Here is a 26,528-nt window from a genome sequence, read left to right on the forward strand (position 1 = left end):
AAGCTACCGGTGAATCACTGCCCTCGAAATGCGATGCAGGGCTCCGATATGGCTACCGCGATCGCCTCTGTTTAGGGGAAATGTCAGATACCCGCTCTTGTCCACGTCCACGCTTGTACGGCCATACCATGGCGCCAATGAACCAGGCAGCCTGGAGGCAAAGGCGCAGCAGCCAGGCCGGGGAGAAGCTCGTCCGAGTCTGCCAGAACGGACCAAGCTGGATCGAGAGAATCTGCTGAAAGAATTTGGCCTGGAGACAGTCCCAGGTACTGCTAACCAGGGCACTGGAGCCAAAGTCGACAATATGGGCCAACTGCAAATCACCGACACGTCTCTGAGTGAGCGGCCCCATAAGACGGCTCTGCTTCTATATAGGGCTCCAGTATCCCTAACGGAGCGAGACTTCTTACGAATTCTTTCTCCGGGAAAACATATTGAGGGGTGGAAGAGCCACGGAGGCCTTGAACAAAGTTGGTATTGTCACAGATGCTACTCTATATATATCGAAGGTGAATATGAAATTGACCTTATACGCAAATAGTAATTCCAGCTCGCAATCGCAAGACACTGGAGCGAACAAACGGCTGGCTTTTATTGTTCTCGAGTCCTGCGGCGGCGGCGGCGTACCAACGCAAGGTACACAAACTGCGCGAGTTACTCCGTGACAAAACCCCCTTCTTCCCAGCGTCGAGCATCGACCTTCCCTCCAACTATCACGTCCCGGGGTCTATGGGGTTTGCCCTGCAAGATTACACACTCACATCACCGTGGCAGTTTCCCCTGGTCACGGCCGAATTCTTCCCGTTCGGCAGCTGGGTAAATTCCTGCATCAGGACGCATGAAACAATAACAGGTATCAGCACGAAAGATGGCCAACCGCCCAAGACTTCGCCATCGCCCTCGCTGCCTCTGCCTGGATATCCGGTACGAATGTGCATATCCCGCGATTCGTCCCTCACTCTAACCAGAAAATCTCTTATAACCTTCCTTATCTGGGATGGGAAGAACAGGTCCGTACCATGGGACCTTATCGACGGTTGGGATAAGGTCACGTTCTTGACGAATGGAAAGGAGGACGGCAGTAATCCTCTCGGCGAAAAGGTCCAAGCAAAACCCAGGTTTGGAGAATACGATGTCAGCAACTGGAGGATAATGTTTAGGTCTGCATCTGATGCAAGGAGGTTTGTGAGGACGTGGCATATGAAAGAGTTTCCACAGCCTACAGATGGCCATTACTGCGATCCGCCACCGTTCGTGAAGGCCGAGGCCCTCTTTTGGGATGACAGCTTTTAAGCCAGTTTACCCAGATGCCGCATACAGATACGTAAATGTATGCATTCTCGTGTCAGATAAAGACTACTTCTTAGAAGTTGTGCTATGATTTTATTACAATAGAAGGGGAAAACCTCTCCATAACAATCATGACGTATACAATCACACAAGACGAGATGAGAAGCGTGGTTATTTCAGGGCCCGCCGTACGATATATACGTGTACGAATATGATGAAGCATGTATAGAGTAAATTAGATACCATCCTGCTATCTTTAGCAGATATTACAACATAGCAACGACAAGTAAGAAAAAAAAGACGGGGGAAACCAAAGGCCAGTGAAAGGGGGCAACCAGAAAGCAGAGGACTTGGAGCAAACGCCATCTAAACAATAAACACAATTCGGTCCGGTGGTGAGAAACTTGTGAGGAGGTAAGGCTTCCCTCTAGATACAGAAGCGGCGGTATGGGGAGCGAAAGGGTGTGGAGGAAATAAAAAGGTGTATGTATCTCGACATAGCCGCATGCCGGAGGGAGAACGCAAGCAGAATGGAAGAATGGATAAATATACAAGTTGGAAAAGGTAACATGATGGATCGTCCGGATACTTCTCTCGTATATTTCTTGGTAAAAAAAAAAACCTCGCCTCTCTCATCCTCCAAAAATTAAAATAAAACGAAAGAATGATAAAAAACAATGAGTGAAAATAATCGAGCGAAGGAGAACAGGGTATATCTTGGGCTGGCCTGTCTAGCAGCAAGACTTCCCCAGGGAGCCCCCGGTCCCATTTTGGTTGTCTATGTTGACGCCCTGGGAGCCGGCCTGTTCTGCCTTGGACACATCCATATCCTTCTTTATCTCGGTAGCGAGGCTGTAAAAGGCTTTGTCAACGTTGATATTGTTTTTGGCAGAAACCTCAAGGAAAGGGATGCCGAGTTCGTTGGCGAGCTGCTGTCCCTGCTCCACAGTCACAGCGCGCTTCTCTTCTCCATCACATTTATTTCCGATTAGTATCTTGTGCACTCCCTCGCTGGCATGCTGTTCCACGTTGGAGAACCAAGTCCGGATGTCTGTTTGTTTTTATGACATGTTAGGAAAAGAGAGAGAGAGAACAGTGAAGAGGAGAGGGGATGGGTCACGAACTCTTAAATGATCGCTCATCAGTGACATCATATACGAGTAGGATTCCCATGGCATTGCGGTAGTAGGCGGTGGTGATTGTTCTGAATCTCTCCTGCCCGGCAGTATCCCATATCTGGAGTTTTACTCTCTTGCCGTCGAGATTTATTGTCCTGATCTTGAAGTCGATGCCGATGGTGGTGATGAAGGATGGGGTAAAAGAGTCTTCACTGAAACGGAGCAGGCAGCAGGACTTTCCTACACCAGAGTCTCCGATGAGAAGGAGTTTGATCTAGGGTTAGGGAGAATGTTAGCAGCAGATCTTGCTCTTCACCTTCATCCTCCATCTACACCCCACCAGCAACTAGCCAGACAGACGGCCATTTCAAGGGGCAGGGCAGTAAGAAAAATATATAGCATACCAGAAAGTCGTAATTCCGTGTCCCCGCCATTACGTCCAGGTGTAAGAGGGTGCAAGGCCGTCTGTAGAAGAGTCAGGGGTAGCCAGGAAAGAGCCTGGAGTAAGTGGTGAAAGGCGGATGTTGAAAGAAGGCAGAGCCAACTGGCTGGCGGGTGATATTTTAATCACTGACTGGCCAGTTGATTGTAGTTGATGCGGTATTTTGGCCTTGAGACAAACGCCAGGCACCTGCGAAACGGGTAGAGGGTGCAAGAAGAGTCAAGGTGAGATGGATAAACGGCGAAGCTGGTCTCTCTCTCTCTCTCTCTCCGTATATACTGTCTCTTGTCGAATCTCCCAGGCGAAGGGTTGGCTAATCTCCGGTCGTTTCGATGGCTGTGAAGCTATGCTACCTGTCCGAGTCGTGTGTCAAGGGGCAAGAAAGAGGAACAAAGTACAAAACAGATGCTTCGGCCTGTCTGTACGTTCGTCTGTCTGCTTATCGGCTTGTCTGTCTGTCTTGTCTGCCTGTCTTGTCGTGAGTTTATGTTGTTCGTTATGAAGTCAGCGAAGTCATTTTTGCCGCAAAAAGGAACAAGCCACTGGAAGCCTTGGCACTCCATACATTTTATATGCGTAGAGAAAGATATAGACATAGGTATAATATACATAGATGGATACAAAGATTTAGAGTAGAGAAAGAGAAAGATAGGTATGGGGGATGGAGTGGATGGTATTGGAGTACTAGATTTAAAGTCTGTTCCTGAATACAGAGACATATACATTATATAGATATCTGTCTACGCAGAAAGCCACTTGGAATATGTCCATCTGATCTGGTCGACCACCTTCATCTGCCGAGCGACCCCGGATCTCACGTTCAGCAGGTCGTTCAGATCCTCGTGGAACTCATGATAGATGACTCCAGGCAAGACTCGCTCGGCTCTACGTCGCAGCGTCTCCGCTTCACATAGCAGCAGGCCGTGGTCCTTGTACGAGAGGACTCCCGTCTGTGAGGGAGAGGCCATCAGGATGCGGTTGACAGTCCTTTTAACAGTTAGTCAGGATATACGTCGGGTTATACGATGTAAAGGGTGGCAAATTAACGAGATGGGGCTTACCTGAGAGAACGAACGATTGCACCCCGTCTTTGGCCTTGCCGTAGTCCCCTCCTGCTTCCGAGCAGGCTGGCAGCCCATTGTACTGCAGAGTAGGATATCAGGATGCTGGGCGTCAGCCCGATAAACCTGAAGGAGAGTCAGAAATAGGCTTGAATAATGACAGAAGCATTGTGGTACAAGATTGGGAAAACCCACGCAAAGACGAGTTCCTGACTCTTGAGGATGGAGTTGATGCCGCTGATGGCCACTTCGACGTCCACCTTCGTCTTCTGGATCTGGATGAGCAGGGCGGTGACGAGGTCGCCTCGGATGGCGCCAATGAAGGGTCGCTGCAGGTCCCGTTCGTACGCTCGCAGGACAGGGGTCAAGTCACCTTGCCGCACCCCCTGCCTGATGAGGTCGAGGGCGTCGGGAGTATCCCCATGGGGAGCCCCGATGTTCTGGGCGGGGCGGTTGCGCACAAAGTCGACAACCATGCGCTCGAGGCTGGAGAAGTCAGCGTCGAGGCTATTCTTGCTCATCAGGGCAACTTCGCTCTTTTCGTCATGCCGGATGGTACCGACGAGCCTGGTCAAAGGCTGGATGATCCAGTTGGTCCAAAAGTCGGAGGCGGTGGAGACGAGCTCCCGCAGCCAGGTGAGCATCTCCGCCCGCCTATTGGTGAGGATGTTGAGGATGGTGCTGGAGGAGAGGAGGAGGGTTAGGGCTGCAGGCCAGTAGCGTGTCAGCCTGGACGGACGGGCATACTCGCGGGCCAGCAGGCCAGACTGCTCGTGCTGGTGAGGCAGATGGTACTCGAGCACGTCGATGAGCTGCTGGATCACCTGGTAGGCCTGGTCGGTAGGGTTGGCGGTGCGGCCAGCAGTCCCTGCCCCTTCGAGGGCGAACGAGTCCTCCATGGCCTCGATGCCGCGTTCGACCGTGGAAAAGACGTTGTCTTCGAACCCGGCCAGGTCGGTGTCCAGGTCGTTGACATGCTGGAGGACGGTCTGCATCAGCAGGGTGGTCCGCGAGACGATATCCCGCCATTCATCCGGGTTCTCCTTTTTGGAGGCAGAAGAAGAGGTAGCAGCAGCAGCAGTATTGGTAACAGGAATTGAGGCGGTATCGTCATCCTCGACATCGAAGAGAAGACCCTCCTCCATGAGCAAGCCGACGGCACAGGCAGTCATCTCCCTGAGCTTCCGAAGCCCTCTCCGGCTGGTTCGGGCCCGAGCCCGAGCCAGCTGGAAGGGGGAGAGAACGAACTGTTTGGCATGACTGACAGAGCGTGCTCGAGCGCCGCGGTGGACAAGACGGTAGAAGGCCCGCCATCGTGCCATCAAGGTGGGGGAGCTGGAGTTGGTGGTGACGGTGGTGCCATCAACGCCCTCCGCGGCGCGAGTCTGCCGGATGGCCTGATAGATGCCGGCCAGGTAGCTTGCCCAGCGTGCCGGCGCCGTCTGGAGGGTATAGAGACCCGAGTAAAATGCAGATCCAAGCACCTCGTCCCAGTACCAGATCCCATCGCTCAGGGGGACCGTCTCGTCGACCATGGAGGTCATAACGGAGGCAAACGTCTGCACCGCTGCCTTGGATGCCACCAGCCAGAGCAGACTCGTAGTGTAGCCATCTGATAGAGCGTCATCATCGTAATCTCCTCCTTCTCCATCGTAATCATCGTCTTCTTCGTCATCATCGTCTTCACGTTCGTTGACCTCGACGGCGGCCCTTATGGTAGGCTGGAGGCTGTGGACACGGCGTAGATGGTCAAGCACCCTGGCTGGCTTCAGGGTATGACCGCCGGAGAGGGCTCTAGCAGCGGCAACGAGAGGAGAATGAACTGATTCCAATGTCTCCTGTGTCTTCTCCTTCTTCTTCTTCCTTGTGTTGTTGCCGGTCCTCGTCTCTATCCGTCTCTGTGTCGCCTCGACTCTGACATCCGCAAGACCTGCCAACTGCAGACGGTCGACGTAGGAGTCCAGGCGACGGACATGACTGAACCCGTCAGCATTGATTCTTCTTCTTCTTCTTCGCCTTCTCTTCTATATGTCGTCTTCTATGTCTTCTCCAGCTCGACTTACTCGCCAATGAGCGACATCCCGGCGACCCGGACAGTGGAACGGAATCTCGGAGGAGTCTCAGTCTCGGATGCTGCGTCTGTTGGATGTCATCGATGTCATACGATCTCGTCGTCACTGTCGCCGTCGCCGTCGATGGGATGATGTTTGGTCCTTCATTTGCCTTTGCTGTATCCATCCAGCCATCCACCTATATATAAACGACGCCCTCTCTTCCATTCTCCCCTCTCCCTTCTTTACTCTCTACTCTCTACTCTACTTCATATCTACCGTCTTGCTCTACTCGTCTAGCTGCTCTACCTTTCTCTACCGTCTTCCCTCTGCTCTCCTACTTATACCAACTCCTACCGGTCAGGCCACTTCGGCTCATCAAAGGGCGGCTTACATAAGCGCCCCTTAACCTTCCGAACTTTTTTTATCTTCGACTTTTTCAGCTTCAAAACTTCAACTTCAGCAACTTCAAGCATCACCAAACTTCGCCCTCTTCTTATTCTTCTTCTTCCTCTTCCTCAAGTCGTCACAAGCTCGAACTCCCTCCTCTGGCTTCTCCCCTCACTTCTCTGGCTGGTCTGGGTCAGACATGTAAGTGATGGCCTCCCTCGTCCTGCGCTGTCCGGCTTGTTAACTTTGGTACCTGCAGGAATTCAACAACGCTGCTCTCCTCCTCGCCGGAGACATACTGGGCCCAGTTTCAGCAGACGGCCTCCTACAACCCCCAACTCAATGTCTTCGAGCAGATGTGGGTGGCCTGGTACGCCTACATGCAGAACGACGTTCTCGCCACCGGCATCATGTCCTTCGCCATGCACGAGATAGTCTACTTTGGCCGCGCCTTTCCCTGGATGATCATCGACCGTCTGCCGTACTTTAACCGCTACAAGATCCAGAGTGTATGTCTTTGCTGCCGTTGTTTGCTCCTGGCTGTATGTACTGACCGGTGTAGAATAAAATTCCGACCCTGCAGGAACAGTGGAATTGCGCCAAACTTGTCCTGCTCAGCCATTTCACCGTCGAGCTGCCCCAGATATGGTGAGTTGGTCCATTCCCGCACAGCGAGTATTCAAAGACGAAGAGGGAGGAGAAGAGAAGACTGATGGCCGGCCAGGCTGTTCCACCCAATGGCACAGTACTTTGGACTAGAGACGACCGTCCCCTTCCCGCCTCTGTGGAAGATGGCCTACCAGATCGCCATATTCTTCGTGCTCGAAGATACCTGGCACTACTTCGCACACCGTGCCTTCCACTGGGGTCCGCTCTACAAGTCCGTCCACAAGATCCACCACCAGTACTCTGCCCCCTTTGGTCTCGCCGCCGAGTATGCTTCCCCAATCGAGGTCATGGCCCTGGGTTTCGGCACCGTCAGCTGCCCGATCCTCTGGTGTGCCCTCACCGGAGACCTCCACATACTCACCATGTACATCTGGATCGTCTTCCGTCTCTTCCAGGCCATCGACGCCCACAGCGGGTATGAGTTCCCCTGGAGCCTGCACCATTTCCTCCCCTTCTGGGCTGGCGCAGACCACCATGACCTCCACCACGAGAAGTTTGTTGGAAACTACGCCAGCAGCTTCAGGTGGTGGGACTACCTACTCGACACCGAGTATGACCCCGCCGCCCTGCAGAGAAAGAGAGAGCAAAAGACCAAAAAGGCCCAGTAGACTGCTTTTTTCTTCTTCCTATTTTCTCTTATTTTCTACTTTCTCTTTTTTCTGTCTCTTCCGCTTTTGGTGAACTCGCCAGGCCTTGCATACTATACGACTGCCGCAAACGCACCCAGCTGCTGTTGATCCTATGGCTACCATAATACCGTTTAATACCTTTCTATCTCCTTTCCCAGCCTTCTCCCTTCTATGTTTAACCCTCTATCCGGTTTTAATTCGACGCCCCTAACCAGCAGCACCCTCCTTTTATGCCCCTTGCTCCCGTTCCCACGTTTAACGAGATCTGCCTGTATCCTACAAAACCCTGTCCCTCGCCATGTCTGCACCCCATCTAGAGGAACAAGAACAATAGAATAATAAATAAATATATATATATATATATACTTTTCACCGACAAACAACTCCGCGGGAAGTGAGAACGCATCCCTCCTCCCAGCTGCAGTCACCCTTGCAACCATGCAGGAATACCTCGCTGCACCACCAGATTGGCTGGAACCGTCCGGACTGGACGGGGAGATGCAGGAAGAAAATGGCCATGTATCTATTCTATCTCGTAGAGAGAAGAAACCAATGTACGCTTCGTATGAGCCGGCTCATGTATCTACCCTCGTTTCCGCGCCCTCCAGCGCTTTCCATGGCTTCCCATGGGCTTTTCCCCGTCGCGATGCAAATCTCAGTCCTACCGTAGTGTAGCATGACCAGAATGGGACTTTTCTCAGGTTTCATACATAAAAGGGCCTTCTTCCTGCTGTCTGTCGTTGTATTTCTATACTCGAGATATCACATCGTTCCATACTCATACCTAAAATATATACAAAAAAAAATACTTCGTTCCCCCCCCACATCAAATATTCACGAGAAAAAGGCCGTTACCGGGCTGTATATATAAAATATAGACCAGCTATTATCTTCCTGTCCGAAGACACACATTGCCTGGGTAGAGAGGAAAGACGATGGCCGAGTCGAAGCTGTTCACTGTCCGTCCAGCCTCCAAGCAAGCCCGCGTCGACCACAGAGACACATTTCGTGTGTATCTCTCTCCGGCTTCGCTGCTGCAGGTCAAGGTGCGCGTAGGAGAGCTCTGCCAGCTGGAGATATACAGCAGTGCCGGCGGTGGCCATGGAAGTGCCAGCGGCAGCAGCGTGAAGAAGACGGCGATTGCATGGACGGCGGCAGAGAAGATACACGACAACATCATCCAGACGTCCAAGCAGATGCAGGAGCTGTACGGCCTCAGGCTGGGCGACAAGGTCTCTGTCTCGCCTGCGTCTGACCCGCTGGCTGATATAGAGGCCGTTAGGCTCGAGGAGTTGAAGCGCAGTGCTACTCCTACTACAGCATCATCATCGTCATCACAGCCAGCAGCGGCAGCAAGCCGAGAGCTCACGGACGAAGAGCGCCCTCACTGGGAATGGGCGCTGGAATACCCTCTGTCCAAGTGTGAGGTCGTCTCGCTCGGCCTCGTCTTTGACGTCGAGCTTAAGGGCGTGTCCAGGCGGTTCCGGGTTGTGAATGTTGATGTTGGTAGCAGCGGCAGCGTCAATACCGTCTTCAAGTATACCGAACGCTCGAGAGTGGTCATTGGCAGGGTGGATGAGCCCTTGGAGGATACTACTTTAGTTTCTACAGACCGCCTACAGGTCACAGCGGATGGGCTGGGAGGGCTGGCGCCTCAGCTGGCGATAGTCAACGAACGGCTACAGGACTTCAATACCCAGGACCAGAAGGTCGCCATGCCTTCGTTCTACAAGAGCAGCGGCGGAATACTCATCTACGGGGCCAAGGGGACGGGGAAGAGCGCTCTGCTGGCCAAGATCGAAGAGACGTGCTGGCGCCGGACCTTTGCCATCACCTCGTCCGTCCTTGGTAGCAGGGCAGGCGGCGGGGACGGGGCAGCGGTCCTGCGCAAGATCTTCTCGGATGCCCTCAAGTACCAGCCTTCGCTCATCAAGATCGACCAGCTGGATTTTATTGCTCCCAAACGAGGGTCGGGAGGGCCAACCGATGCGTCTCTCTCCCCTGCCCTCTGCGAAGGGCTGGACTCCCTTCAGGACAGCAGGGTGCTGGTCGTCGCATGCACACGACATCCAAACGACGTTGATGATAGCCTACGGACACCACATCGCCTGGGGATCGAGGTCGAGTTGCAGATTCCAACGTCAAAAAGCAGACTGGAGATCCTGCGTGCTCTTCGAGGCTCCGCATCCCAGCCCACGGACGATCTGCTGCGGAAAATCGCTGCAAAAACACATGGCTATGTTGGTGCGGACCTTCTCTCATTGCTCCAGCTGTCCTGCAGAAAGGCAAAAGCACGCATGCTGGCACCTACGCCTCATCTTGCAAACGGTATATCAGGGAACCATGTAGATGAAGATGAAGATGATTACGACGATTACGATGATTATGATGATTATGATGACCTGGTAAACGCAGACTTGACGGCTGATAAAATACGCCCTTTGAAAATTCGTGAGCAGGATATGGTACAGGCCATGAAGGAGGTCCGGCCCACGGCGATGAGAGAAGTCTTCTTAGAAACACCTTCGGTGAGATGGTCGGATATTGGTGGCCAACACTACATCAAGAGGCGTCTTCAAAAGGCTGTCGAGAGGCCGCTAAAGGTATGGTCTTCCTCTCATCAACTCGAAAGAATTGCAGCAAAACTAACAAAACTAGAATCCTGAGCGAATGAAGAATCTCAACATCAGCGGGAAGAAGGGCATACTACTATATGGTCCCCCTGGTTGCTCGAAGACGATGATGGTCAAAGCCCTTGCCACAGAGGCAGGCTTGAACTTCCTAGCCGTAAAGGGAGCCGAGATGCTTAGCATGTACGTTGGCGAGTCTGAGCGTGCAGTACGGGAAATCTTCCGCAAAGCGCGCGCGGCAAGTCCAAGCATCATATTCTTCGACGAGATAGATGCCATTGCGTCACGGAGAGAGACTGGTTCTCACGGCGGCATCAACGTCTTGACTACGCTGCTCAACGAAATGGACGGCATCGAGGAACTGAAGAATGTCCTCGTCGTGGCTGCAACGAACAAGCCCGAGATTCTCGACCCTGCACTCATGAGGCCGGGCAGGCTTGACAGCATCCTCTACATCGGGCTGCCCGACATGGAGGCCCGAAAGGAGATATTTGAGAACTGGATTGACCGGGCTGATGTCAATGACGAGGTGGACGCCATCGTCCTAGCCTCCCTGACCAACGGCCACTCCGGTGCTGAGCTGGTCAACATCTGCGAGACGGCGGCCGAGCTGTGTCTAGACGAGGAAGAAGAGAAAAAAATGCCCGGTCTGCAGATACAGGTCGAACACTTTCAGGCTTCTCTCTCCATGGTGCCGAAACGGATACAGCCAGAGGTCGTTGAAGCGTATGAGCAGTGGAGCAGGAACTTTGGCAACAACCAGCAGGTTACAGTCTTATGAACAAGCCTTTTCTTCTTCTTCTCCTCTTCCCTCCTTCATACTAATGCTTTTTTTTTTTTAAAAAAATCTCTTTCTTGACCCTTGTTTGCATCGGGTTTTAAGTGGAATACAATACTCAGCAGTATAATGTTGGATTTCCCCTTAGCTAGTTATCTTAATCCATTGTATCCAGTATACAACGTTTCTCCCACAGCCTTCAACTCTCCAAAGCTTCCACAGCTGACTATACCCTTATTCTCCGTGTATACTAACATGTTTCTCTTCAGATCTATATCCATCACGTGACTGGTGAACTATCAAGAAGAAGCAAAAAAAAAAACTTCAACTTCAAAAGCTCAAAAATCTCACGTTGAAATCCTTCAATTCCAAAGCGTTCAATTCCGCCAGCCATTGACTTCTTCGGGGCAGCAATCTCGGTGCATACTCCCACCTGATACGATTTATACCCCCGTTATACTGAGCTCGCATTTTGAAGCTTCGAGATCTGCTGTCTGCCAGCCTCTTCGTTAGCCCTGAAGCTCCCTGCAGGATGCCCTCGCGTAGTCGCTCGCGTTCAGCTTCTTCGGCAGCGTCGCGAAGCCCTCTTCGCCGTCACGGTGCTGATGACGATTATCAAAGACGGCCCTCTCCTCTGCCACACCCGTCTCGCCGCCGGTCTTCGCGGTCTCCCTCCTCTCGACACGCGCGCTCTCGCACAAGATCTCCATTAAGGTCACCTCCACCACGGCGCCCAAGGTCTCTCCAGAGCCACGGGAGAAGCTATAGCCGCGGAAGAAGTGCATCGCTAGCTCGAGGCGATCGAGACAGGCGGAATGGCCGCCGCGGTAGCAGGCACAGTGAATCCCGCTCCAGGTCGCGGAGTCCGTATTCGTCCCGGAGCCGCAGCGATAGTCCTCCCATTAGGGACCGACAGCGTGGTAGGAGCTATACAAGAAGCCCAAGTCCCGCCCCAAGACGGAGTGCAAAGGTATGCGTATATCTTTTTTGCCCTTCTTGAACCGCCTTCTACTTGTATAAATCACCTTTGCTCACTCACTGTGCCAGATTGTCGTGGAGAAACTTACGAAAAACGTAAACGAAAACCACTTACGCGAGATTTTTTCTGCATATGGAGAGATAGAGAGCCTCGAGTTACCAATGAATCGGCAGTGTAAGTTACATTTGCATCTTTCTACCACGGTACCATTAACATGGCACTAATACGCTCGCAAAAAACTTAGTCATGACCAACCGCGGAGCTGCTTATATCCACTACCGTGAGCCTGCGGACGCTGAGTCGGCGATAGCCCATATGCATGAAGCCCAACTTGATGGTGCCGTTCTCAGCGTCTCCATCATCCTCCCCCGGCGTACATTTTCGCGCTCCCCGCCGCCAGCCACTAGGCCACCCCGTCCGGAACATGGGAATGGACGGTATGGAGGTTTTAGTCGCGGTTCAGCCTTGTTAGACTCAGGGAGGCCACCACCACCGTCTTCACGGTACCGCTCGCCGCCTCCCCGCGGTAGATTCCGTGGTGGCCGCGGTTCTGAACGACATGATATATATCGTCCGCGATCAGTATCTCGGTCACGCTCTCCACCCGGCAGAGCCCGGTCTCACTCATACTCTTCAAGATCCCCTTCAGCAACACCACCACGTATGAGACATCCACGTAGAGAGAGCCCGCCCCGTCGTCGAAGAAGAAGTTTGAGCTATAGTAGTATCAGCAATAGAAGTCGAAGCCGATCTCCCAGCAGGGCCCGGGACCGTTATGGACGATAGAGAAGCTACCACAAGGCGCAGTCTATAAGATATGCTTTTCCTTCCCCCGTCGTTACCCTGTCTATTTAGAGAAATCTAAGATGACCATACATTAGACCTAAGAGCCTTCCATCTTCTCAGGAGCTCTGTCAGGAAATGTTGAACCAAAAATGAACTTCCAAGAACTCCAGGCGATTTCTTCTTGCTGAATTTCCGTTCCGATACCCGTGTATAATATTGGCAATGGGCTGAGAATAAACTACAAATATGACTTTAACTTACATAGTAAGCTCCTGCTTCCAACAAAAATGAAACCAGGATCGCCTGTGAACACACTTTCTGTTGCGGTTGTTTCCTCACTCCTCAATTTGGCGCTGCGGTGGTGGTAGGAAGAAACAGAAAACTTCACAGTTATACTCATCTGTCTACATAATATACACACTGGCGGGAAAGCAAGTATGGTGCAAGCGTACCGATCTCAGAAAAAGGGACACCAGCCTATATACATTGCTGCGAGATTCTTTGTTCGGGTTGCCTGTAAAATTAGTTCATCAACATGTCCGCCCACTGACAACGGGACGGATTCGCCAGGGAGAAGCCCACGGAGCTTGTTGCGGACGAGTTCAAGAACGCCCTCGGGTGTATCTGGAACGCGTGGGTTATACCGTTTCTGCTAGTGCAAAGCTCAGTTAGTCACTCCCAAGACGTATTCAGATGCAGGAGATACAAACCCACCTTCTTTCCAATGAAGTCCGTGGTTGGGTCATGTAAGAAAGTCTCAAGAATAGTCATGAGGGAGTCCTCGTTCTGCCGAAGGAGATTCAACGTAAGCTCGCAAGTCTTGCGGAAAGGACCTAGAAGAGTTGCAATCCTAAGTTAGCATAATGAATTCTACCATTGTCAATATATGCTGAAATGTGTTTACCATTATATCCATATGCTCCATATGCATCAATCATGTTGTGTGTTAGCCGGAATGGGACCAGTTCGGGTTTATCAAATGTCAATCCCTGTTAATAAAGAGAGTTTAGAGCTATTCGGGAACAAATAAACAACTAGATATCGGATCAGGCGAACCTTATCGAAAAGACAGTTGAAGTCAACATGGAGAATTCCTCCAGTCCCTTCTTCGAATAGAATATTCTCGCCATGTCTATCACCAAGCCTTCAATCAGAGAGTCAGCTGAGGCCCTCTTTATTATATATACTGAAAATCAAAGACGAGACAGTTACTTACCCAAGTGAATACCCAACCATAGACATCACAGCGCTGGATCGTGTGTATTTTAGGCGGGCCGCGAACCAGGTGGCAGGCTCGGGGAACATTTCAACAAACCATTCATGTAAGACCGGTGGGTATCTATTTGGTTTTATATCAGCCTCTGTTGTGGAATAGATAGGGCTGGTTCCTTGGAGTAAAAATTCATGTACCTTGCCAATATTTTATTAGTAAATATTGGGAGCTTAGAGTCATCCGAGCATGCCTCGTCTAAATTCCTACGTAATTCAGAGTACTTTCAAAATGCTTAATTTTAGCCCCTGGTATTCGGGTAGTTCAACATCAGACTGTACTTACATTTGGATTCACACCTCGTTCCTTGAGAAGTTTAATAACGAGTTCTCTGAGAGTTCTGAGATTGTCGACCCATTCGATTAGACCGCATTCTTCATTCAACGGAGTGACTGCGTATGTTTTGATATCTATGTAGCACTCATCGTTAGCAATTCCAGTTATTAAGTGACACGCTCAAAGAGTAGAGGCTTACATAAACGGCGTTTGTTTGCTTCGAGATCCCTCATGAGAAATCGATTAATCATGCTATTAAACTCCATCAAGCGCTGGTCTTTACGAAGGTCATCCTTCGGTTTACAAAGGAGACTGTAGACCTTCCCATCTGATCCGCGTAAACTTATCTTCCGCGGCTTCTGCAGAGAGTTTAGGATAAGGGCTTCATCCAAGACACCTATAATTATTGGTTGATGAAGGTTAGCTCGTTGTTTCGTGGGATAGGGCTGGTATGGGAAAACGTACTCTCAATGGTTATTGTGTCAGTGGGAAAAGCAAGAAAGGTTTTGAGAAATTGAGGTTCATGGCTCGAGGGCAACGTCGGAGTCAAGGTAGCCTCTAGAGGAATTGCTAACCTGCACGGCGCCGCCCTATGGTTGAAATGTAAGTTATGAGATAAGCTGACTTTTAGAGTTTTCTCCTCTATACGGGCAAGACAAAGCCCCAGGAGCTCTTCTGAAAACTTCTGTCCCTGGTTAATAATAGACCGAATATCTCCTGCAGGATGCTCTGTTTTAGATTTTCTAGCCGACTCCTAAAACTACCGTGAGAATGGTGTTTATTCAACGTTTAGTGTAGCCACTTGGATGGCATGGTAGTTGCACTCACTGTTATCTTTTGGAGAATGGCAATACCACGAGAAGCGCGGTCTTTTGAAGAAGATTTCAGTACTGCAAGCACAGTCCATAGCCCTTGCTGGGGAAATGCCGCAACTGTCTTCACAATCATCAACGTAAGCACATTGTAAACTGTGGTATTTGACTGGCATATACGGGCCACCACTTGGGGCAAAATTGTGAAAAGCTCGCAGCTGTTAGTTTCAACACTGAAGAAAAGTAGTAAGTCAGAAGTTTGGTCATACTAAAGCTGGAGAAATGCGACTAGTGTATTTCTTGAGCTGGGAGTGCATTTCGTCTAGGTTTCTCTTTCGCTGTGACATATTATGTTTTTGGAACTCTCTGTTATGCAAATTAGAAACTAACCATCTTAGAGACATGGTATACGTACTCATTATCACCTCGTTTTGGATCGAATGGCTGGTCTACGGCTGCGGCATGCTCCAGCCATAGCGTTAGAACCTTGGGCAGTGATTGAAAAACATATTTATTCCCAAATGTGAGAGACCTAAGATAGCTGTTGATAACCAATTTTGAGGCTTCACCACTGAGACTAAGAGTAAATGTTAGCAACTAAGGCTACAAGAATTTTGATTATACTGAGGCAACCTACTATTTTTGTCCCTCTTTACCCAGAGGTTTGGACTTTTCGGAGTCCAATATCTTAGTATAATGTTTTCCCAGGTAATAATGAGCCTTTTCCCACCTGATAAGTAGGAATTAGTTTTCTAAAATTACGGAGAAGGGATAGCTATGACTTACTTAGCATGGTAATTGATAGCTTGACGATACCTAGAGACAATTACATCCGACTGTGTCTGCCCGGCACTGTCCATCCATTTCGCGAGAAGAAGGTGTGCCTGGAAACAGGTTAATTATAACTGTTGATTAGTAGGAAAATTATACATATATAGGACAGCGTACCCTAGCCATTAATATGTTCTGTTCGTAGCCTTTCACGGGAACAGAAGGGATATGATCACCAGCATCAGCATGGCCATATGGGCCAAAGGCATTGGCGGAAATAGCCCCTTCCAGGGTCTGTATTGCCTTTCGATGGAGTCCTTCTTTCCATAGTAGCCTTGCATATTCGATTGTAGATGATTTGTCGTTGAGCTGAGCTGAATGTAGAACAGCATTGAAAGCTTGATCTTTCCAGTTTGCTTTCCGCGCCAGCCGGGCAATCCGCTGCCATACAGATGCAATCTCTAGCTCGTTGTATGCAGGGCTGTAAACGATTAGAGCGATGCCTTGAATCGGCAAAACACTGACCGGGAATAAGACTTACGACAAATCCATTACCGCCTGTCTGATTCCAAGCACGTACTGTTTCTCCGAAATACAGCCGCCTAACATTTCTAAACGACGGTCTAAGATGCTGAAAATTTCATTCCGTGGAGTAGAAGAGGTATCGTAGGTACCCGAGGTCAGCAACTCTATCTCACTAAGGATATGCAACTTAAGGGTAGAATCATGGCTGGCCTGGAATGTCGCCACGGAATTCGGAGTGAAGCCTGTTGCAATATTCATCCGGAGCTCTTCAATTATTTTTACTAAATCGTCCATTTTTCCCTGGCGAAATGCAATAAGGCTTGCACCGACGCCAATATTGAAGTCAGTTGTGATATCGTCCCGACGGCCTAATGTAAGTTTTTCTAGCTTTTCCCATTTGCCTGTCACCCATGAGGATTCAATTGCAAAAGGAAGCATCTTAGGTACTATCGCCTCATTTTTCTTTAATGAGTCAAACTGGTTAAGAAGTACGCCTAGAGAAATTAGTATGACCATAACAGTATAAGAAGGTCCTAGGTAATTCGCACCATGCTGTCCAGATTCCTTCAGGCACGTCAATAGATTTAGTTGAGCATCAATATCCTTAGGTGACTTATTCAATTGCAACTCATACCAGCTCTGAGCGGCGGTCCATCGGCCTGAGTTTCGGTGTTCAAGTATTTGTTGGTCGAGATCTAGCACATGCAAATGAGATGATATGCCTTCAATTCCGTCTGGTTCATCGATCTGAGTGTATATATCTTGCAGTCTTTGGTAAAGCGATTCGAGTTGCGTTGCATCTGTCTCTGGTCGTGCTCTTTGCTGCCGTATATACTGCTCCCAATGGAAGAGTGCTCTGGCGTATGACTTACATTCGACCGCTCGTTTTGAAATTATTTCAGCTGGTATGCAGGATAAAAGGTGCTCTACCCTCTTTATTTGCGCAGCGGATTCTGCAAGAGTCTCTTTTTGGCTACGACTTGCATGGTTCCCAATAGAAGTAATACTGGTGTACTCCTTTTTCTTTCCATGTAGCCAACGGGATAAATAGTCTAAAACGGTAAACACGCTCTGCTCGATGTAAGTTATGGATGTTAGTATATGCCTTCACCGTTAAAGAACTGTTAACCCACCTCACTGAATAAAATCAAGTTCTCTCTCTCAGGTCCCTTGTGTTCTGGTAAGGGGCATTCCAGTATATTGGTAAGCTCGCCTTTTAAATGTTCTCGCTCTTCCTCGATGGCACTAACTGCAACGTTAAGCGCAGCAAATGGGAGCAAGAAGACAGAAATGGATTTTTCCTGGGTCCGGATAATGCGGCTAAAGACACTAAAGATGATTTGGATATTCGTGCTTTTTCCTTTTTGAAGCATATCAAGGACGAAGGTTCTTAGCCACTCGGAGTGATTCAATGAGGGGGTAAATAAGGGATAGCAACATGATGTACTGATAGCACCAATTGTGACAGAGTACTTGGAGTTGAGAAATGGAGTTAATGTATTTCGAGATAGTTCAGGGAGGTCTAACCAACGGCGATATAAGTCACTGGATTGGGGATCCTGGGACCTAGGGGGAATAGCGGTACTCAAATTGCCAGTAGTCAAGAGCGCCTGCATCGCATATGCAAGGAAGCCCTGGGTTCGACTATTAGATGCTGCCAAAAAGGCATCAACAAGAATATTTTGCAGGCAAAATATAATGAAGTCGAGGGTTTCATCGGACCTCTCAAAGTTGGATAGAACAACTATATCCTTCTTCTCCTTGACTGACTCTATGCGATTAGGGTCAAGGCATCCTATGAGGCCTAGACACTGCGCAGCGAGTGAGACAATGATTGGGGAGCTTGGGTTATACTTGACGCAGCAATCCAATAGGGTTCTTGTTATCTTTCCGACAAGACTCTTGTCCGGCTGTTCGCTAAAAACAGAACCGTGTATGAACTCTTCATGTTTGATAATATTTGGCAAGAGCTCAAGCATGGCCCGCTCGACGACTGCAAAATTATCACTTTGACACCGTCGGCACAATGCCATGAACGTACTTCTAATATCCATTCCATTCTTGAGCTTTTCTATGATTTTATTTTGTTCAAAAAGTTCGGGTATTGATGCTAAGGATGGAAGGATCTCAGAGACAGCAGCAACGGTCTCTCCGTGGTCGTTTAGAATATAATCCACGAGCTCTACTTCCCTTTTTCTACTCTCATTAGTCAAAACGGGCCAATATTTGAGAATAATGGCAAAGGTTTGATCAACCAAGGGCTCAAGGTCAGCATCATTAAGAGCAAGTATCATTATATTCCAAGTAGCAAATGCATGGTCGCGAAGCTCGTCCGTATCTAGAGCAGACCGCAAGCAGGCGCAAATCTGGAGCAGCTGTTAATATAGCGTACAGCTTACAAATTGCATGAAATAAAAAAAAAAATCTAACCTGTGGCAATGCAATGCCAATATTGCCCTTTGCAATTTTAATCATTTCCCCCATAGCGACGATATCCCGTTTCTTCTCTGGGATGGGTTGTAAAATCTGGAAGTCGTTGATAACATGGACAAATTCTGTTACCACCCCGAGGACATGCTCTTCAATAAAAACGCCTAGATTATCCGATTTTGCAGCCGTTCCATGACCATTTTGTCGAGGTGTAACTGATGCAATGTATTCAAGAGCGTCATAGTACTATTTAATAGTTAGCATTGCCCTTTTTATTGCCATTATAGAATTACCTTCGTGCCCTTCCCGTCACCAGAACCACCGAGACCTCGAAGTAGCTCGCATGTTATTGGAACACATTCAGATCTAACCAGCTTTGAAAGTGTGGGATCGTTGAACTTGACAGTAAGTTCTTGGAGTATAGACGGAATCGCTGTCTCTGGGCTGGAAAGGGGCTGGACCAGCAAAAGAGCGAGAATTGATGCAAGGTTTGATCGGGTTTTGATTAATTCAGAAACTGACTTTTTGCCGTGAGTCATAGCAATGCGTGTGATAATGTCCTTTTTCCTAGTTAGGACCAAGTATGGCAGTGTATGAATCGTGGTCAGACGCAAAAACCCGTTAACCTCCATCCCAAGTAAATCACATAATTGGTCAGCCATTTGCGGCCGAGCCTGGAAGTTCTTGATTACTAAAAGAGACAGTGTCCTCCAAAATGGCCGAAAAAGTGCAGCGGGAGTCAATCTCAATAAAGTAGCTAATTTGGATATCTATACTGGGTAAGTAATGGATCTCGCGTTAGAAATAAATATACCCCTGCTGCTTACCTCTGTATAAGCTATACCACTAACGAACGGGTTGGCATGGCCCAAATACTCAAGTAGGCGAAGGAGCACAATATTCATCTCTTCATCATTGGAAATCCTAGTTCCAAAAATTAGCGATTATTGAGTTATAAGTACAAACCTGGGGGCGAGAGTACTCAGCTATTTGCCGTAGCGCCATAACGCACGTTTCCTGCATACAAAGCTCGTTTTTTTCAGATATCTTATGAAGATATTCTAAAGCCACGACAAAATTGCTGCAGCGTATATCTGAACCACGAGAACCTCTTAAGAATGACACCATTGTTTTCCTAAAAGTCAGAGTCAGATTCATGCACCAGATATGTTTAAAGCAGTGTATGCGCTTACCCCGCAGCAACACGTAGCTCTCTAATAGAGCTTTTAAGGGACTGAAGACAATATTCTCCAAACGGGGATACCTCTAGCCTATCATCAGTATTATTCAGGTCATGATTGATAATATTTCGAATAGCAATCATTGCAGAAATTCTGCAACTCCCTGAATCTTGGATCATCGGAAGAATCCTAGCAATAAGCTTCCTCAAATGCCCAAACTGAGGGTTAGATATATATTTTTCGGCATAACACACTCCTGTCTCACAATCACACACGGTGCACGTAAGAATCTGGCCTGTGACATTACTGTATTCTTCTCCACTGAGGCTGTTTGTCCAGGCACATGCTAGCCTTCCCAAATTTACAATCGTATTGCATTTATCGGTAGGAGATAAATTCGCAAAATCATGCCTAAAAGTAATTAACGGGAAATTCTAGAGTAATATGTGTTCGAGCTTACAGTGCATCTTCATCCAACTCCTCAAATCCATTTGTTGGAAAGGCCCCGAGAGCATTATAAATTGTATTAGAAATGATACTCGGAAAGTCAGAGGGATCGTTCGGATCTTGGGTATCAGATAATCGAAGTCTCTTGCGAGCTCTCTCATCAGCGGAATGGTCAAATGGTCCAGACAAAAGGGTGTCATTTTTGTCTAGGGCGTGTGAGCGACAGGTAGAACCCCTGTCTTTATCACACAACCCAACGCGCCGAACCACTTTAGATGCAAGCTTTGCACGGTGTTCCCCGGCGACCACACGAAGTACAACATGCTATACTATGTTAGGCTTATGCATTATGTATCCACCGTCACTGCACAGGGGGCTGACTAACCTGAAGTGACTGGTGTAGAGCTGAGAAGAGCTCCGTATCAGCAGCGAGGTCAGATAACGAATAGAAAAATAGCTCCTCAATGAGGTCCTCCACACCCGCAAACGACTGGCCTAGCCGAATTACTTCCATAAGGAATTCAGCCAGGATTTGCTGCAACTCAAGGTTCCTCTTCAATGGCCCAGACGCTAGCAAGTCAACGACACATTGAAATAATAGCTGAAACACCTTCTGATCAATGTGTGAGCTTAGCTTGGTCGAATATGAGCATAGTTTCCTGGAAATTGATACAAATTCAACCAAGAAGCTGGCCAGGCCTGGCTCATCTACAAGGACTGCTTTTATTTCCAGCCATTCAAAGACTGTTTTCCATAGTCTTACTGCAAGGTGCAGACCATAGTTAAAGCTTTCTCGTAATAAAGATGCTTTTGGATCAGATAATGAAAGTTCAATCGGACACGTAATAGCCTCGATAAGTTTAAGGCAAACTTTAGCAACAGCCTGTGGGCTTCCTAGCTCACTTCTACCGCAACAAGTTCGTGGAAGCCCTAGTTTATCTAGGCAAGACAAAAATTCAACAGAAGGCACCGGAAAGGATATATCGCTGGGAGAAAAAATATTCCCGCAGGATATGTTGGTAGTCTCAACGGCATGAACTAATTCTACATTTGCTTTTGTGGTTAGCAGAATGTGCGAGGAGGGCAGATTTATTAGAATAGGGAGATACTAACCACCAATCCAGGCTTGAAGAAATCGAGATATAGACTTCACTGAATACCAAAGTTGAATGACTTTAAATTGGGCACCATATATTGTCGAGACGATCTGGCAGACTTTGTCCTGTATACTTTTCTCGTCCCGAGAGCAAAGAAGTGTCAAAAGGGGCGACAGGAGCCACACAAATAGTGGCGATTGTGGAGTATATTCTCCAAGAATATCTGGTTTTGAGTTCTCATTAAGAACAGCCGGTGCTCTCTGTATTGCAAGGCGGATGATATCTAGGCAATCGAGAGTCTGGCCTATCAGATCATCCCCTGCCGCTCGAACGTCTTGAGGTTTCAAAGGCTGTTCAAGCCCGGCCTTGACTACCACGCATATAAGATTGTAGATATCATTGGTATTACTATTGATAATTGTTTCATTATTTTCGCTCTGGCCAAGTATTTCTCGACGTAGTTGTGAAAAAGTTTCGCGATCAATGCAATGCTCGCGGCTCGTGCCGGCGGCCAAATGGGATGCAAGATGACTTGGGATAAGCGAAGACACGGGCGCGTCTCTCGCCTTAATATCCCGCTGTTTCCCTAAGGAGCGACGAGATTGTATACCATTCTGGCTGGCCATGAGAGAGATCCATGCCATGCAGCCCCAAGTCCTAGGATATGGGGAAAAGAAGGAGAAAAGGAAGAAAGAAGGAAAGGAAGTGAGTCTGACGGGACTGGCAGCCGGAACTCTAGAATATGACCTTAGGTTCTGCTCCTCGTTTCCAGAATTACGCGTTAAATGATAGTTAATGCCTTGTAGTAGGAGAGTCGTTCATACAAAAAAACACGACGTTCAGGTTTGAGGCTGAAAGGAAGTCCAGTTATGATTAGTCATCAGCCGGATATCAAACTTTGTAATAATGAAAGCATAAATTCATCATGCATTTACGGGGTGTTCTCTTATAGCTATTTATTGGATACATGTTTGAACATATGACCCTTTTGGTTCCCTATGGGCTATCGAATCTGCGGATCTGTGAAATATAACTCCCTTTATCTAGGTTTATACAATAACTATCTACAATGATACAAGCTGTTACCAACCGTTCAAAGCATGAAGTCTTCATGAAAATGGCCTTGAAAATGGTATAAAAAAGTCCCTAAATTTATTGCTTATATTGCAGCCTTTATGTGACGTTCCTTACACTAACTATCTCTCGAGGCCGAAACAGCTCTAGCTGCTGGCGAAACGCCCGTGGGTTGTGTCCTCGTAAATAAAGGTAGAGTGATCGGATCTGGGATGAACGACACAAATAAGTCTTTAAATGTAGGTTGTATGAATGAGTATAAAGTTATTTCACAGAATGGTATGCTAAAAACTAGCACCCATTTTTAGGGAACAAGGCACGCAGAATTTCTAGCCATCGAAGAAGCTTTACGGAGCCATCCAAGATCTATCTTCCGTGAGACTGATTTATATGTAACTGTTGAACCATGCATTATGTGCGCCTCGGCTCTACGCCAGTATCGAATAAGAAGTGTGTATTTTGGCTGTGCAAACGAACGTTTTGGAGGTACTGGGGGGGTTCTCACCCTTCATTCAGAGTAAGTCATCATACAACCCCAACAGAGAAAGGCATTTGATTCTAGTTACGCATAGCTAATAAACCCAACAGTTCAGCAATAGACCCTCCGTATCCAGTTTATGGAGGAATATTTAGAAAGGAAGCTATCATGTTATTACGACAGTTTTATGTGCAAGAGAATGAGAATGGTAAGGAAAGGTGAAGAGTGAAAATGACGGCTTGCTGACCCTTAGCTATAGCTCCCAACCCAAAAGCCAAAAAGGATCGCAAACTAAAGGACGAAATTGAGGATGCCCCCCATTTAAAAGGGATCGAGGGGATCTTGCCTATTGAGTAAATTGAAGATGGAGGCGTCTGAAACCCTGCTTTTTCCGCCCTTTTTTTTTCTCTACCTCATTTTATTAGCTGGTAAAACGAAAATGGTTAATTGTATTCGCAGTGGGTGCGATATAGATACATGAAAAGGAAATTGGGGATGTGAGAGATAGCATTGCCAACGGCGGGGGCTATCTATTGACTCCTCATCAATTTTACACGTTCAGCTTCTAGCTCTCGTTCGGCTTGACGATAATATTTTGCCGTGTCAACACCATGCTGAGGGGTTATTGTATAATTAGTATTCATTCAAAGGTACTAGGTTCGGGATTAAGAGAGTGCCTACCTGGTTGTGATTGACCACGTTGAACCAAGGAATCACATGAATGAAAAGGGACGTGTATCTGGAATTCCGCGCAGCAACACCTTGCATGTATGGTGACAGGACCGAGGTCCCGTATAGTGGCTCTCCTTTCTTGATCTTGTCAACCATCTCACGCATGTCCATCTCCTCCTCCCGAGAGTTCTCCGTGAGTCCGTAAAATCGGTCTATAGAAAGCAGGTGTTAAACAGTTGACATATTCCTAGCATATCGTATGACGGCGAGGTGACGGCGCCCACAGTCCGATACAGCTGCTGGATATTGGAACGGAGGAAAACTGACTACTCGATCTCTGGTAGATGGTAATTACTCCTGCCGCTAAACCCACTGCCCCGGCTAGCCTCATACACCGGGCAAAATTGATAGCACCTGATGCAGCGGGCTGTACTCGATCCATGATGCCGAAAAGCAATGGGCTCACAACGCTAACACCAGCTCCCATAATGTAATCGGATGTTCGGGCATAGCCAAACACGCGGCGCACATGACTAATATATTGTATATTTGTTAACAGTGCCCATCAAAAAACAACGGCGCAATAGGAGCCAAAAACAGAAGGGCAGAAGGTTCGGAGTATCCGTACGGGTCTGAATCTATTAACTGTGAGGAGAGCGTCAGCACATATTGGACCTTGTGAAAGTTGGAGGGTAATACAGACGGGATAGTCAGTTTTCAACTGTTTGGGAGGCACAATTGGCCTTGCATGGTCGGCTGCCATGTTGCAATCGATATGGTGCCAGGCAATTGCTTCTCAAGAGCGCCTTTCAACTGTGTCGTCCTCAAGCGATGACAATGAGTTGACGTTCGGTTTTGCCCAAATCGGTTCTTCACTGAGAGAGTCAGGTGACTTGTTTTATGGTTATATAATAAATGATTAACGGATCAATAGTTATATACTCACGTGACTTATGCGTCGCGCTCTTTATTTTTCATTGAAGTTTGCGATTTGATATCATTTTATGGATGAAAAAGAAGAGCAGTTGAACCAAGAGAGACAATCACTCGAACCGTTAGTAACTTAGAAGGAAATGGCAACTGCTAATGACAACGTTGATGACCTTTTTGACTATGATGCTGGGCTGGATGACATCCTTCGAGAAGTAGAACAAAACGCCCAAAGAGCAGAGGATTCTACTACCAACCATGCAAATCCTAGCAACAGCACCCTAGGTATTGACGATGAGCTGAAAGTTTCCAAAAAGCGGGCGCCAATATCACAGCTTGATGAGTCCAGGTAAATAGATCTTTTTTTTTTGTTTTGTGTGGTCCACTGTTAGTAACCGACCACATTCATTAGGATACTATCACAAGAAGGCATCCCCAAACTCCGGAAAATGGCAAAGACCAATCTTAAGCTCAAAGGGAGGGGGCATGAGGTACGCTATAGTTCATGAGCATATTCATCTGCCGCCTACTAACTATTCTAGTAAAGTTCTCTGACGCTGGGCGATTACTCAATTTTTATCGATTATGGCTAGATGAATTATATCCCCGCGCCAAATTCAGTGATACCCTAACTATGATTGAGAAACTGGGGCATTCTAAAAGAATTCAGGTGATGCGAAAGGAGTGGATGGACGAAGGGAAACCTAAGGTGGATGAAGATTTTGATGCCAGGCTGAGCTATAATGCAATGAAAAAAAGCCTACCGACACGAGAAAAGGGGAATGAACAGCAGAACCTACCAGTTCTTGAAGAAGATAGTCTTTTCGTGGCGTCTCGACGGCCTGAACCAGACTCGCGGGGCCCCGGTGTTGTTACATCTCTTTTTGGTGGGGATGGTTATGGGCAAAAGGTCAACTTAACCGCCGCTGCTGGAGACGATGAACTCTTTGAGTGGGATAATGAAACTGTGACTAATTCTCTCTATAAGGGAAATGTTGACACTCTCAAGGCGGACAGCGCAATGAACAGTTTCCCCGTCGAGGAGGATGATCTTGACCGACTACTCTCAGGGGCGGATGGGGATGGCAGTAACGTAAATTGCACAAACAAAACAAGTGCAGCTGCACCCGCACCAAATCCAGTAGAAGACGACTATGAGAATGACTGGGAGGCTATGCAGGAGCACGATATGTAATATTTAATGATGCTTGATGGGAATTTCTTGTATCAGCGCACAATAAATAACATTAGAATACGAATTGAAGATACCCCCTTTTTTGCCGAGAAACATTCATAACTAAATACAAACAATAATAAACGTTACTTAAGCCGCAATCACCTACGCCCCCAGCTTTAGCTAGAGGGAGGAATAGGGGCAAATAATATGAAGAACAAACCAATAAAGCCAACAAATCCCCGCTCAAATGAACAATTCCAGGAGACACATAGACGGAATTTAATAAACACACCCTAAAGCACTAAAAGTGCTTGGGATTGTGTTTGATAAATATTTAAAGAAACCAAGTTTCCACACACGGCATAGCGAAGGAGTACAACACACCCTAAAGCACATGGGGTGCTTGGGATAAGTGTTGGACAAACATTTCAAAAGGGACCAGAAACTCCCACAGATGGAATAGCAAACAGGTAAGACAAATCATGACACTCTGAAGCATTAGAAGTGCTTGGGATTAGTGTTTGGCAAGTCCCAGAACCAAGGGCATTTTCACAAACAGAGGCAT

The 26,528-nt window shown here is 48.0% G+C and overlaps 10 protein-coding genes across 10 annotated transcripts; 6 read left to right on the plus strand and 4 right to left on the minus strand.

Annotated features, from left to right (window-relative positions):
* Positions 1-28: 28 nt before the first annotated feature.
* On the plus strand, positions 29-1,293 carry MCYG_02802 (conserved hypothetical protein; the record flags this gene model as incomplete). Its single annotated transcript, XM_002849822.1, has 2 exons — positions 29-470; positions 542-1,293. The coding sequence occupies 2 exons, from the start codon at positions 29-31 to the stop codon at positions 1,291-1,293; spliced, it is 1,194 nt and encodes a 397-aa protein (XP_002849868.1).
* A 728-nt stretch (positions 1,294-2,021) lies between these two features.
* On the minus strand, positions 2,022-2,842 carry MCYG_02803 (GTP-binding protein SAS1; the record flags this gene model as incomplete). The annotated part of the gene is made up of 3 exons (XM_002849823.1): positions 2,022-2,341; positions 2,415-2,682; positions 2,813-2,842. 3 exons carry the CDS (start codon positions 2,840-2,842, stop codon positions 2,022-2,024), a joined length of 618 nt encoding a protein of 205 aa, XP_002849869.1.
* A 748-nt stretch (positions 2,843-3,590) lies between these two features.
* Positions 3,591-5,991, minus strand: MCYG_02804 (conserved hypothetical protein; the record flags this gene model as incomplete). The annotated part of the gene is made up of 4 exons (XM_002849824.1): positions 3,591-3,837; positions 3,912-4,037; positions 4,107-5,888; positions 5,975-5,991. 4 exons carry the CDS (start codon positions 5,989-5,991, stop codon positions 3,591-3,593), a joined length of 2,172 nt encoding a protein of 723 aa, XP_002849870.1.
* Positions 5,992-6,591: 600 nt separating this feature from the next.
* On the plus strand, positions 6,592-7,629 carry MCYG_02805 (C4-methylsterol oxidase; the record flags this gene model as incomplete). Its single annotated transcript, XM_002849825.1, has 3 exons — positions 6,592-6,861; positions 6,915-7,000; positions 7,077-7,629. 3 exons carry the CDS (start codon positions 6,709-6,711, stop codon positions 7,627-7,629), a joined length of 792 nt encoding a protein of 263 aa, XP_002849871.1.
* Positions 7,630-8,585: 956 nt separating this feature from the next.
* Positions 8,586-11,061, plus strand: MCYG_02806 (cell division cycle protein 48; the record flags this gene model as incomplete). Its single annotated transcript, XM_002849826.1, has 2 exons — positions 8,586-10,253; positions 10,387-11,061. 2 exons carry the CDS (start codon positions 8,586-8,588, stop codon positions 11,059-11,061), a joined length of 2,343 nt encoding a protein of 780 aa, XP_002849872.1.
* Positions 11,062-11,590: 529 nt separating this feature from the next.
* On the plus strand, positions 11,591-12,851 carry MCYG_02807 (SR45; the record flags this gene model as incomplete). The annotated part of the gene is made up of 4 exons (XM_002849827.1): positions 11,591-12,028; positions 12,106-12,211; positions 12,282-12,698; positions 12,769-12,851. 4 exons carry the CDS (start codon positions 11,591-11,593, stop codon positions 12,849-12,851), a joined length of 1,044 nt encoding a protein of 347 aa, XP_002849873.1.
* A 24-nt stretch (positions 12,852-12,875) lies between these two features.
* MCYG_02808 (UVSB PI-3 kinase) lies at positions 12,876-22,258 on the minus strand (the record flags this gene model as incomplete). The annotated part of the gene is made up of 26 exons (XM_002849828.1): positions 12,876-12,884; positions 12,914-13,050; positions 13,085-13,227; positions 13,309-13,475; positions 13,538-13,656; positions 13,728-13,812; positions 13,880-13,955; positions 14,040-14,233; positions 14,379-14,503; positions 14,569-14,766; positions 14,835-15,123; positions 15,198-15,399; positions 15,597-15,758; positions 15,819-15,911; positions 15,968-16,065; positions 16,130-16,433; positions 16,494-16,971; positions 17,026-17,548; positions 17,611-18,843; positions 18,908-19,153; positions 19,201-19,677; positions 19,735-19,831; positions 20,101-20,499; positions 20,549-20,859; positions 20,921-21,474; positions 21,649-22,258. 26 exons carry the CDS (start codon positions 22,256-22,258, stop codon positions 12,876-12,878), a joined length of 7,329 nt encoding a protein of 2,442 aa, XP_002849874.1.
* Positions 22,259-22,701: 443 nt separating this feature from the next.
* MCYG_02809 (tRNA specific adenosine deaminase) lies at positions 22,702-23,541 on the plus strand (the record flags this gene model as incomplete). Its single annotated transcript, XM_002849829.1, has 5 exons — positions 22,702-22,764; positions 22,841-22,945; positions 23,015-23,223; positions 23,295-23,392; positions 23,444-23,541. The coding sequence occupies 5 exons, from the start codon at positions 22,702-22,704 to the stop codon at positions 23,539-23,541; spliced, it is 573 nt and encodes a 190-aa protein (XP_002849875.1).
* Positions 23,542-23,714: 173 nt separating this feature from the next.
* Positions 23,715-24,619, minus strand: MCYG_02810 (NADH-ubiquinone oxidoreductase 21 kDa subunit; the record flags this gene model as incomplete). Its single annotated transcript, XM_002849830.1, has 5 exons — positions 23,715-23,798; positions 23,866-24,068; positions 24,250-24,389; positions 24,434-24,494; positions 24,556-24,619. 5 exons carry the CDS (start codon positions 24,617-24,619, stop codon positions 23,715-23,717), a joined length of 552 nt encoding a protein of 183 aa, XP_002849876.1.
* A 310-nt stretch (positions 24,620-24,929) lies between these two features.
* MCYG_02811 (chromosome segregation in meiosis protein 3) lies at positions 24,930-25,981 on the plus strand (the record flags this gene model as incomplete). Its single annotated transcript, XM_002849831.1, has 3 exons — positions 24,930-25,135; positions 25,199-25,277; positions 25,334-25,981. 3 exons carry the CDS (start codon positions 24,930-24,932, stop codon positions 25,979-25,981), a joined length of 933 nt encoding a protein of 310 aa, XP_002849877.1.
* Positions 25,982-26,528: the final 547 nt, after the last annotated feature.

The sequence above is a fragment of the Microsporum canis genome, genomic scaffold (assembly GCF_000151145.1).
Source record: "Microsporum canis CBS 113480 supercont1.2 genomic scaffold, whole genome shotgun sequence".
NCBI lineage: Eukaryota > Fungi > Ascomycota > Eurotiomycetes > Onygenales > Arthrodermataceae > Microsporum > Microsporum canis.